Below are 12,894 nucleotides of genomic sequence, written 5' to 3'. Positions count from 1 at the left end.
ACGTTGCCTTGCAACATGCTGGTGCAAATTCTGTTGTATGTTCTGATGTAGCCTGTGCTCTCCCTTTGCTCTTTTTATGATACTGCTGTTTCAGACAAATTTTGGTGTAAAAGTAACTATTTATGCTTCTTGTATCTTCAGGCATCCCTACTAGACATAATGAAAGTGGAAGTTGTGATCTATAACTTAGTTTGACCCATCCTTGTCCCAGGGTGTCTTTAACTACCTGAGGTCCAGAGACAGCAGGTACAAAGCAATGGAGGGGGTGAGCTAAGGCTGAGAGGAGCTGCGGCTGCAAGCAGCTGCATTGCACTCAACCAAAGATGAGGAACAGCCAGAAGACCTGACCTCAATGTCAGTTCAATAGCTTTTAAAACTATTTTGGACTCCTCTTTTTTTTAAAAACCAAACAAACAAAAAAAAAAAGAAAAGAAAAAGAAAAAAACGAAAAAGTGCAGCTTCCTCTTTGGCACTGCTAGTTAATATCTCACTGTAGGTACCTTCCAAAGCTGTGATGAAATATGAAGTTAATAGATCACTAGCAAGCTTTCAGTCAGAATGATGCATTATTCAAAGTGGAATTAGCTAGAAGGATCAATGCACACCCATTACGCTATTTAAAATAATCATTGGAAGACTGATTAACTTCCCCTCCCCCCCCCTCTTCCAACAACGTAGTGAATGATAAGTTTAGGAACACCCCCTCTGCTTACATATGCACCTCATAACTTCTGTATATTTTCATTCATAATGGGATTATTAACACCTGAAGGCCAAACCCCAGATTTAACTTAACAGAATTTGCCTTCAAATCACTGAACCTGAAACCAGTTGCCATAGGTAAAGGCGAACTCAGCTCTAATGCACATTTTGAAAAAATCAAAGGTCATGGCAGTATCTATGTGAAATAGTGCATGTGCCAGCATAAGGTTCAGTGTCACATCTTGCCTGGGTACCTGTTATTCTCTCTGATTTTCCACATGAGCAGCAACTTGAAGTATTAAGGGGGCTGTTTCCATTTCTTGTTTTCCCTTAAAATATATTCTGCAGGATACTTACTTTGGGCAGTCCATTCATTATACAGCAAATGCTTTCTGTCTCCCAGCTCACCTCTGTCAGGCTGCAGGCTCTTGGCCAGATTTGTCCTTTTGCATCGACTTATAAAGGAGATGTGCAATTATAGCATATATGGGGGAGATGGAAGAAAATATCATCTGTGGAGGAGCAGGAATACATCATTCTTGGATCATTTAGTGCTTGTGAAGGTGAAAAATTCACAGCACCAAATCTAGCTTATCATTGTGATGAGAGCTCTGTAGGCATTTTCTTGCCTTCACAGATTGCTCAATGTGCTGTAGTGTCGACCAGTATCCCTTCTCACCCATCAGTTCTCCTGAAAAGGTCCAAATAAATATTTCCTACTGTTTTTCAAAGCAAAGCACATGTAAAATTTTCCCGTCTATTCATCCACATTCCAGATTCTGCTGAAATCTTTCACTCCCTTTTATTCAGAAATGTTTAAGAAATGAGATATTTATCCACAACCAGATTTTACAATGTAGACTTCAAAAGGGAGAGAAGAGAAAGGGGAGATAATGGACTTTGTGCAGAGCAAAAGGCTGCGTACCACAAATCCAGGATGTATATCCTTTCGCAGTGCTGCAGAGCGATGCAGGGTTAATGCATCATTGTTCTGAAGGGTTAGGAGTAGGACCTACCCATGCTGTTAGTTATCTCTAAAATAATTTGGCCCAAAAAATATGGATTTGAAGAGTTTCACAAGCAATATGCCATGTACTTTGCTGAGAAAAGTATGTTTCTTTTGTCTGTGATTATCTTGGATTCTTTGAAATCTTATTGCTGTGATGTTAAAATACATAGTGTGGCATAACGTTTGCATTAATGGAATTCTCATTTCTGTTATAAAGCGGTGAAAATCAGGTCCTTTCCCATAGAGACTCAGGACTGGCATCTGTCCAACAGTACTGAGCTGATAAGAGAATAAATTGCTTAACCATGTTGATTGTCCTGAAACCCTACAGGACAATTTAATCTCTGCAACCTACTTAATTTATAATAGTTTTCTTTTTCGTCTTAGTTGTTTGTACAGAGTGTTTGGAGACTTGAGTGTTTGGCTGGTGAGCTGTAGATCTTAACCGCAAGCTGAATGGGAGCTGAAGGCATACGGTTGGGGGAATATTACCCCTGACTTTCACCGTTGTAATTGAAAGTAGAATTTGACACATTGGCATCTCTCTGTGTCAGCCATTGTCACTGGCTTCAGCTGCCACGGTTAAGTGTGTAGTCATTCATCCTTGGCAGACACTGTCCTTTACAGCACAAGAGAATGGTCTTTGGATGTTAATGCCACAGCACTCTGGGAGCAGCTGGCTATATCGAATTCAAGGCATGCAGATTGTCTTGGCCATTTTACTTAGCAGATGGGTAAGGCTTGATAGATTGAAGATTTAGTTTCCAAGTCAAGGGCCAAATGTTGCAGTGGGAGAGAAAAGTAAATTATATCACTATTCGGAGGGGAAAGGCTCAGGTACTGTATCACAAAATTGTTGCCATTCATTTTCCTCTGACTTGCACAAAATGCATGTCATTTTGCCTTTCAATATAGCCGACTATGGCATTCTCCTTCGTTTTGAGATGCTTTGCAATACTGTCTGTGAGCCCATTTAATGAGCTTGAAAGCAGTTGCTGCAAATTTATGACAGTTTAATAAGTCTAAATGCCAGATATTTTTTTAAGGTGGAAATGAAAGATAAATTTGTATTTTGTATCACCCCGAATAGGTGGTTTTTCTTCTGTTCTTTTCTGCCCACACCCTTTTCTCCAATACAGCAGATCTATGTAAGCATATTTTTAAAAGAGAAGTGTATTCCTTCCTCCTGAGCTTCTTAAGCTATTAATATTCACCTACTTTTCACAAGGTGGTTAGCACCAGTGATCATTAGAGAGCTTTGTGGTGCTTCCCCCAGCCCTTCTCACGTTGGCTGGTGGGAAGATAACCTGACTTTTGGAGAGGCTGCCCAGAGCGGTGGAAAGTGGGAGAAGTCTGGCCCTTTAGGCAGGGTCTTGGAGGTAAGATCTGGTGTCGCTGTGTGGTTTAACTGCTTCAATGTGTGTTTGGGGGTTCCTCTGCTTTTATTTGTCGCTGTTCCTAAAATAAGCATTGTAAGCTCAAAATTTTTGCCTGAGACTTTTTTTTTTTTTTTTTTTTTTTGCTTTATAGAACGGTTTCCAGCAGACAGACAGGTCTTGGACCACATATATGACTTTAGCGTATGGTTTAGATTATATAGTATGGGGTATAAATTTTAACACTTTACAACTCTGCTGATTTTTGTAAAAGCAGAGACTTCAGGAGGTTCTGAGTTTGTCCTATAAAGCTCAATCAGATGAACAGAGAGCTTCAGCTACTTGGTGTACAATTAATGACAGAATATGAGAACTGGTTAGAGTTTTTAACTCATTAGGAGACCCTGAGCTTAGTACTGCTGTAACACAGGGACTTTCAGCAGAGTAGTACCTTGCCCGCTAACATCTATTTTTACATGCTGTGACTTGGTGCCTGTACTAGCATGGTCAGCCTGGCTGTGGTGCTGTCTCTGCTCTCATCATGCTCCTGCTTTGCTCCTTTGCTGGAACTTTCCTCTTTGGAGTATTAATAACGTTATCCTGAGAAGGTGCTTAGCTCCCTGACCTGCCCTCTACCCTATTGACTCTGAGGGTAGGGCTGCAGGAACAGCATTTTCAAGCCAGGGGACAGCAGGCTGTGCTGCTGAAAGGTGTTAACGCTGTTGTCAATAGAGTTCGTGACTGATCAACCTTGTTGTTCACTAAGGAATGAATCATTTCTCAGTCCCTGCACTACATGCAGGAGCTGTAAGTAAATGCAACCTGTCTAGAGTAATGATTTCCACCATGACTTCACTTGAAGAACATCTCTGTCTTATGCTCCAGAATGGGGTCACTTGTGCATTACCTTTTCCTACATTGCCAATGCTTGTTTTGTACATTGCATTAACATCAAGCCATTGCTTCTACTCAGAATGGCATGCACACCAGGTATCGAAGTCACCCACAGGGTATGATAAACAAAGAGATTTTGCTTCCTCATGTCATGTTCATCCCATATTTACCCTATGGTGAGCACTCTGTTAGCACAGGAAAGTGCTTAATGATATCTCTGTGTTTATTTTTCCCTTGCGCTTAGCATGATAGTTACCTATTTATTTCTGCTGAAGAGGATTACAGGCATTTTTCAATTATAAATGATGCACACAAGTATTATTTATCTTGCTTACTGCAGACCTATAGAGTGTTAGTCAGTCTTGAGCAAAAGCATCTTGTTCAGAAAAAAAACATTTGTAGTAGCGGTACCATGGGTATTTAGGGCAATTTCAGGATGGTTTTCCATCTGTCCATTAATACTTGCTGTGCAGCATGCTCAAGACCATAGCATAGCAGGTTTGTGTTTGTGTGCGACATTCGTGTGCTTGAGAAATTGTCATTTATGATGTGTCTTCTGTGCTAGCCTCTTGGAGGAGGAGAGGGAAACTCATTGCTTTTGTCTCACGGGAAAAGAAAAGCTTTGCAGAGCTTTGGCAAGCATGTGTTGGGTGAAGCCTAAGTGCTGAAGACCCTGTTACAGATGTACGGTCTTTCTCTAATTCTGCATCCGAGGCATTATGAGAAATGTGGCATGTAAAGTCAATCTGAAGAATTCATTGCTGTTTTCCTTCAGGATATATTCATAAGATAATAAAAACCGCACTGTTGTAATACAGATGATATAACAGAAAAAGATAAAAACAGTTTGTAGAAGAATATAAGCTCAAGTTTCATGACATGGAATCGTAAAGGAGGTCAGAAGGACACTTCTTATTCTACAGATTTTTGTCCTTTTTATTATTCTGCTTTTTTTTGCCCTTCCTTTCTTTTAAGTATCAGTTGTTGTCAGAGACAGGATTCTTGTATGGGTGAATCTCTGATCTCAACCAGCATGGTAGCTCCAGGCCAGTTAAACTAGAGATGTACAGCAATGGGGATAGAACTTGACATTTTGAGTTTCAGAAACCTCCTTTTCTCTGTGAACACAGGCAGAAAAAGGATACAGAGAAGTGCAAAAAAATAGAGAGGAAATTCAAGGTGGGGTGGGGTTTTTTTGAGAACCTGAAAAAAAAAAAAAAAACCATAAGAAAAGTTTTGTTCTGAAGCCTGAACCATTCCACAAAATGAGAAAACTTTTGGGCACTTTTCTAATGGTATTACCATGATCCTGAAACAGTTGTAGTGAGGTTTGGGAGAACAGTGTGTGAGTATGAGGAAAAAGGAGAAAAGCATCTGGAAAGAAAGTAAGACTATATGCTGTACAGGTCTGAACTGACATCGCAAGTGGTACATGTTTGCATGTGATTTTTAAAGAAACTTGAGATACCAGTCCCCATACCCTTGGAGAAAACAAGATTACAGATGCACAGAGCATTTGCTTTCCAGCCTCCAAAGAAAGAACGTGGCTCTTGATCTCATGCTATTGAAGAACACAGCACATTTGCAGAATATGCTATCAAAAAGATTGCGTAGCTGGATCTATATAGGCATACCACCTCAGCAGATTAAAGAGGCGCTGCCAAGGCTGAAGTGAAGAATTGATCTACTTTGACAGAAAATCCCAAAAGGAAGAGTTTTAACCTTTAGGATTCTTTCCATCTATTTGCTTTCTTCAAACTGATTGCAGCTGTCACCAGAAATAAAAACAAAGCAAACAAAATAAAACTATTTACCACTTATAGTTAGGCAGCAATAAATAAAACATTGTTCAAGTCCAGTGCAAGTTTTTCTTGCAGTCTTGTATTAAACTGTTTGTAGCTTTTTTAATGATTTTTTTTTTTTTTTTTTTTAGTGGTAGCCATGGCTTGGAGAGACCTGAATAAATGGAAAAGATGCAGGAATGTGTCTAGCAACAGCTCTGCATTTTCAGTGATATGCAGAAGCCAGACAGAGCCTACAAAGTGGGTCAATGGGTCCAGTGTACTGTGATTACTATTTATAAAGAATCCAAAGTGTACAGAACACCCCTTTGGGCATATAAAAGTTCACGCTTCAAAGCGCTTACAGCCTTCAGGGCTAATAATATTATTGCCAGTAACATCTAAGCTGTATATATTTCAAAGCTGCTGTTGCTAGTTTCATAATTTTATTGCATATCTTGCCTTACCTGATCATTGTAAGTTCTGGAGCACCATGATAAGAAAGGGATCTTCAATTTCCATTTAAAATGCTAAACTAAAAAAAAACATTTTGTCTCTAGACAAGAGCACGAAAATGCGTCCTGAACACAGTGTAGTAGTTAAAAGGCCCAATAAACACAAAAATGAAAGGTGGCTTGTTGTGGTTTTTTTCAATGCAGTTAGCTAAGAAGATAATGAGGTTTCTAAGATTCCTAATTAGTCATGGGGAGGAAGGACAAGAAGAGACATGCTTGTTCTTTTGAAACTTGGGCAGTGAGTCCTATTTTTCTCCTCAGGCCATTAAAAGTCATGATTTTTTTTACAATAAAGCATTTTTTGGATGTGCTGTGGTCAGTGATGTCCTTTTCCTAAGAGTGCACTCCAAGCTGGTGCTGTGCTTTACGCAACAGTGTGCTCCCCGCTGGGCGCGATGTCCTGTCTCATGGATTTCTTCTTTTATCTCCGCTCCTTTCCTCATATGTTAATACGTGGCCATAAAATGATTAAACTTTGTCTTCCCTGATGACATTGAGGTCATGGGCAGGCAATAAAGTACAGAGGAGCTCTTTTTGCATTCAATTTGTTTGCCATTGGCAGCAGTCCATCCAAAAACGATCAACACGGCACAGGCTTCTGATGCTGACCGGTGGCAAAAAAAAAAAAAGAGAAATAGACCATGTGGATGAGGTGCATGCCAGTATTTATTTCCCAAAAGTAAATTGGAAAGTATCTTAAATAATAGAACATGTTCACAGAAATTGTGAGTTATTCCTTTAATACCTCTGAAGGAGGCAAAAGGTTAAAAAAAAAATTGCATTATTGGTTGTAAATTCCTTGGCTGTGTTACAAGTAAGTGACTGAAGTGATGGGTTTAATTTGTAAGTTGTGGAGCTCAACAGGGTTAATCCCTCCTGCTGCCTTCGCCGCCTCTCTCTGGTGCTAGGTCTCACCGTTGCAGAGGACACGGGTGATCGCTGTGTGATAGAAGAAATACTGCAGGAAACGAGTTTTTGGTGTGGCAGTGCCAGCAATTACATCATCAAAAATCAGAGATTTCTTCTAGATCCTCTCACAAAGCTTTTTTCTCTCTCCCTTGTCCAAGTGACACTAAATTAAATAAGTGTAAAAATATGAATAGCAAAGAGATGCCAAGACCTAACTCCATTATGGCTAAAAGAGGTCCAGCTTCACTGATTTCAGTGGCAGCACCAGATTTATTCCCCTATCAGTAAGGGATGAACTGGTCTGAGATAACTTCTGTTTATCACAGCAGTTTTCCTCTGTGAAAGCAGACGTAGATGGAGAAAAATTCAGCACTCTGGTTTTTAGGCTTTGCTGGGCTGATAATATGGCTAATGTTTTAATGAATTCAGAGGACGCTTTCTTTTGATTTAACCTTCCTTACTTTATTTTATTACACCATGTATCTTTGGCATTTGGTGAGGAGCCATTGAGAATGTGAGAACTAAGCAGCTTGTTAGATAACATCTTTTTTTTTTTTCTCTCTAGAAGATTAAGCTGAGACTGTTCTGCCTGATGACAGAATAGATGTAACCAATCCTGTATCCTTTGCATGTAGGTCAGTCAGAGGGACAATCCTGCACTGGATCCCATTATCCATGGGTTGAAGGGCGTTGTACATCATGGTAAGTACCTGCTTAAACTTTCTTCTTGCTGGAAAGGGGAGAAGGGCAGGAATATTGTCCTTAAGGGACCAGGTCACCCCTGGAAGGACGCAGCGAGCCTGTATGTTCCCCATTCACTGATGTTTAAGGGCATCACAGCCATTATTTGATTGGTAAAGATCGAAGTCATTTGTTACCTGAAAATGGTTTGGGGTTAACAGTAAACGATTTGTTTCTTTTCAGCCAGTGCTCTAGAATGCATAAGTTATCAATCAAAACCTACTGCAATATATCATTCATATTAGTACTTCGAAGGCAGCGTTGATGCTTCAGTCCTGCTATTTATCTTCTGTTTGCTCTAAAAATACTCCTCTCTGAAGTTTCTATTTGTTTATAAATTATTTGTCTTTCAAATTTAGGGAGCTGATAATGAAACAGAAAATTAACTATCTATGAAAATTAATTAAACTTTGCAGCAGATGAACATCTTTCTAACACTGACATAAATACGATCATTCAGCTGTTCTGATGCATATAAACCTATTATCCTTGAACTTATAGCAGGTACTGAAATAAATATTAATATATTTAATACTTTTATAACCAATTTTTCCTTAGGAATTTTCCTGAAACCTTATCATGGGTAATGCATCATTAGCAGTGACATCAAGATGCTCCAGTTCCCAAAGTACTCTTGTCAGGTTTTAATATAATGATTTGTAAAGTTTTAATAATCTCATTGTAATTCAAATGGCATCTGCTGGAATGGAGCTAGGTACTATAATAAATCTCCGTCCCATCTATAGTGCTGTGATAAAACATCTTTGCACCTTTTCTGAGGATTGTCTTTAGATATTAGCTAGTGCTGTAGAGCTTAACAAACTTTTTTTTTCTCTTGACTGCAAACCTAAAACTAGTTGACAGTGTTAGATTAAAAGAAATAGGATTTTGTATTAATTGCTTTACTTTCAGAGTCATTTAACATTGCAACTGGGAACACCAGTAAATCCAAAGAAAATTAAACATAGGGGTTAAAAGATAACATACCATAAAGTCCTTCATTTAGAGAATTTTCCGTAGGTTTTGCTGTTTATAAATTGCAGGGTTCTGCTGTGAAATAAAAACACACTGTGCTGAAAAACTGTGGTGTTTTCCACAAAAATAGACGTTATTATCTACCACCCACTGGGGAACAAAACCGGCTAGCAAAAATAAAGCGAGGACCACTTGGGCTGCAAGGATTTTTCAGTGGCTATGCAATTTGACAAGGAAGTCAAGCTGCCATCTAACTGGACCAGGATCTTTTTCTAGCTTTGTTTTCTACCTGCCTTCTATTTCAAGACTCTCTACCCCCTACAAGCATGACAGTGCTTTTTATTCTGCTCCCTCTCTTGCTCCTCGCTGCTGCAGCCAAAATAGCCACTAGTGGATAATCACACCGGTGTCTCCTAAGTGTGTTATTCCGTTCCCCAAAATAATTGTTTCGGTAGGATGTGACACGGTCCCAAGGTTGTGATTGCCTGACCACATAATGATTAGTCTGTCTTGGTGCTGCCTACCCGCAGCAAAATCTGGGTGGATAAAAGGCATTTATTTTTGTTTTGCTCACAATGCACAGAAGGCTGGTAGTGTTTCAAGTAAAGGAAATCACTTGATATATTTCAATAGCTTGTTTCCTTTTCAAAACATTAAGGAAGAAAAAGAGGAAAATCTCGCTTTCCTTCCTGTTTCAAAGGCCCTGATTAAAGGCCTTTTCTAAGGTTCTTTTGGCGGCTAGAGGAAGGGAATTTCCTCCTGCAAAGTAGTTCAAAGAAATTGTTCTCTTAAACATTGATGGAACGCTTCAGTGAAGAATTCTCACATCATATCTCTCTTTTAATGTTATTATATGGAATAATAGTAAAGATGTGAGCTTTTATTCCAGACACTCATTTCTTTTCTTGGTGTAATTTACTTACATCTTACACAAGCACATTTTTATGAATTTATCTGAAAAGGTTCTTCCTGCCTTCCATTTGCATTCAACTGGAACCCTAAGGCAATGTGGACTTTTTGGCTGAAATACAGTGGAAAACTCTTGTGCTTGTTGGATAGAGTGGTAGGATCAAGCAGGGATATCCAACAAAAGAAGCTGGAGAAAGGCAAAATTGAAACCTTAAATTTCTTTGCATTTTATAACACTTTCATGCCCATGTTGGTTTTAGGTGGTCATCACAATACAAAGTCGCCTATAATATTAGAAACCAAGAACACATATGACTGTTGAGATAACTAGCTTGCTTTTACGCTAGACCACGTTTGTATATTGTCTGCTGGCTGATCACCAGCCCCTCAGCTTTGCTCCTCTCATGTGCCTCATCTCAGCATGCCTATTTAAGTAAGATTTCCCTGGTTTTCTGTGTCCCTCTCCCTCCAACTGGCAGAGCATCCTTCCTGAGTCATGCTGGACAGTCACTCCTTCCTCTCAATTATTCAGTTGTCAAAGAGGAAATTGCTCACCCACACAAACATCATCACAGCATCACCCTCATATCTTCATTTGCCTTGTGGTGGTACTAGAAGGCCTGGTCCTGTATGAGGGCTGCGCTCTGCACCGTGCTGTGTAGGGCACCCACACTGGTCTGTCCCCATAATGGTGACACACACAGTGACCCTCAGCTATATGCGGGGGTGGTACTGGTGAGTAGTGAGCTCGTTTTTAACCATTCTTGTATAGCTTTTCATTTTTTCTGTGAAATTCTTGGATTCTCACAGTGCCCTTCCAGGGATAAGTGAACAACTGAAGTGTCAGGAGGACTTTCTGTGAAAGTGAAAGCAATTTTTGCTTGAGGTTTCGTCAGGGATTTGAATTACATACTAATTTGATGGAACATAAATAATTGTGCCCTTCACAGTGTCATCAGCTTAGTAACAATGATAGAGAAATGGACACATAAAAATCAATACAGACTCAGTTGCTACAAAGAGTTCACTTTGTTTCCTCATTCTCCAGGCATAATTTTGTAGAATCTTAATGCCACATTAAGCTTAATTTTACATGAGCAGCCATATAAAGTTTCTTAGCTGGAAGGAAAACCAGTGATGTACCAAACTGCCTCGCAATGTTTGGATCAATGATAATGCTCTCGGGTTTGCCCCGCATCTTCCTGCCGAACAGCATGTTCCCATCACGTCGACGCTCCCCAGCTCCCGCATCTGCCCTCACAGTGCATTGTAAAGGCACACGAATGCCGAGGAGGCTCTTTTCAGAGCTGTCAGATGCCTGTTGCTGATTTTAAAATTGCTTTCAGTTTTGTGCTCTGCCAAGGATTTTGTCACACCTCCCGCCAGCGAGGTGCCTGCTATTCTCACTCCTGCTTTCCCTGCCATAAAGCACACGGCAAGCGTGCGTCTGCCACGGAGCCTGCTGGGGACTGACAGCTGGGAGCGTGCAGCCCCCTCTCTGCAGAAGGGATGGAGTACCAGCAGGTGTGATAGGAATTTTCAGATGCTGACTTGCCAGTGGCTTCCAGCTCTGACCGCTGGGGCTCTTTTTTAGCTTTTCTTCAAATGCTCTTCTCACCACGAAAGCTGATGGGGAAGGTCTCCGGCAATGCGGGTGCTGGTGCCATGATGCACATCCTTATTTGAAGTTGGATCATTAGGTAAAGTAATAAAATCACTAGTGCCTGGCTGCACTTCCACTGCATGTGGTGCTGCAAATCAGACTTTTCTGCCTCCGTTGTGCTGCTGAGGTGCTCGGCTGGGTGCCCAGCCCTGAGCCCCTCTCTGCTCCTCATCCTTCCTCATGATGCTGAGGAGCAGGAGGGCAGAGCTGTTCTTGTGCAAGGACTGAGGAGGCTCCCAGGGCCTCAGAGAGATTGATTGTGCCCTTGTGGGAATAGGGGAACATGAAACGCCAGGTTATGTCTTAGACAGTTGATTTGCATTAAAATGGCTACTAAAGCTTTTGTCTGCCACATGCCTCAGCAAGATCTCAGAGGAGTACCTAGCAGGATGGAACTATTGCACAGAAACACTGCTTTTTCCCATCTCTGCTGTCTTTGACTTGCCCTTTTTAGTACCCTTTTGTATGTAAGCCACTTAGAGATGCCTTTTCCTTGTTCTTACCAGCTGCCTGAAAGGCAATAAAATGAGTCTCCTTCCCTGATGTCAGTCCTGAGGGCAGCGCCCGAGGCTGCGCAGCGTTCGCCCTCTCCCAGCCTGGCTGCAGGTGCTCTGCACGGTCCCGTTCTACCATGCAAGCAGATGGTTGTCAGAGGGAGCAGCAAACCCCAGGCCCCTGGAAAATCTTTCAGGGTGATGGAAACCATGTTTTGTCATTTTGTCCTGTTCCCTGTGTCTGTCACCAAGAATCTACACAAATCAGCAGAAAATTATTAGCAGAGCACAAATAAATTACCACAGCAGAAAAGCATCTATTAATGTCACAAAAATGGGGCTCTTATTCCCTTCCTTGTCAAAAGTGAGCACTGAAAATCAAAGTGCAGCCAGATCAAAAGCTTAGGTACAAAGTGAATCAATGGCATCTGTTGCTTGTTTGCGAACACGGGGTGGGGTGAGTGGAAGAGAGGAACCTTTGTTTATTTAAAAGGGAGTTTGGGCAAAAAAACTTGCTTTTTTCTTCTGCCTTTGTATTATTAAAACGCCATAACTTAAACTTAGCATGGAGCAGAGTGTGATCTTGGGTCTCCCTCGAGATGGTCAAGAGGTGTTCAGGCAAGTTGGTGGTGACCACCAAAGTTTCAGGGGCTGATGGGGAGACCATGCCAAAATACAGTGGGAGAATTGCTTTAATAATGAAAAAGGATAGAGGATAAATATGTTGCGCATCTCTCCAGTTGTCCTAGGCAAAAAGGCAGCAAATAACCTGTTAAAATAAATCAGCACTGAAAAAGAAGCAATCCAGACAGTGTTAGTTACCCTGTGGATCTATCACACCAGAAGGCATAATAACAAGAAAACACCATTAGCAGCATGACAGGTTTTTTCTTTTGTTTTTAACTTTAACCATAACACCACCTGAC

The 12,894-nt window shown here is 40.8% G+C and overlaps 1 protein-coding gene across 1 annotated transcript in view; it reads left to right on the top strand.

The window, feature by feature from the left end:
* The window catches only part of PTPRG (protein tyrosine phosphatase receptor type G), a 408,755-nt gene that overhangs the window by 288,242 nt on the left and 107,619 nt on the right, over positions 1-12,894 (top strand). Inside the window, exon 6 of the mRNA XM_055804321.1 lies at positions 7,822-7,888. Within this exon, the coding sequence (XP_055660296.1) occupies positions 7,822-7,888 (67 nt within the window). The remainder of the gene's footprint in view (positions 1-7,821; positions 7,889-12,894) is intronic.

Source organism: Falco peregrinus, chromosome 5 (genome assembly GCF_023634155.1).
Source record: "Falco peregrinus isolate bFalPer1 chromosome 5, bFalPer1.pri, whole genome shotgun sequence".
NCBI classification, from domain to species: domain Eukaryota; kingdom Metazoa; phylum Chordata; class Aves; order Falconiformes; family Falconidae; genus Falco; species Falco peregrinus.
The sequence above is the reverse complement of the archived record's forward strand: the minus strand, read 5'-3'. Positions and strand labels throughout refer to the sequence as shown.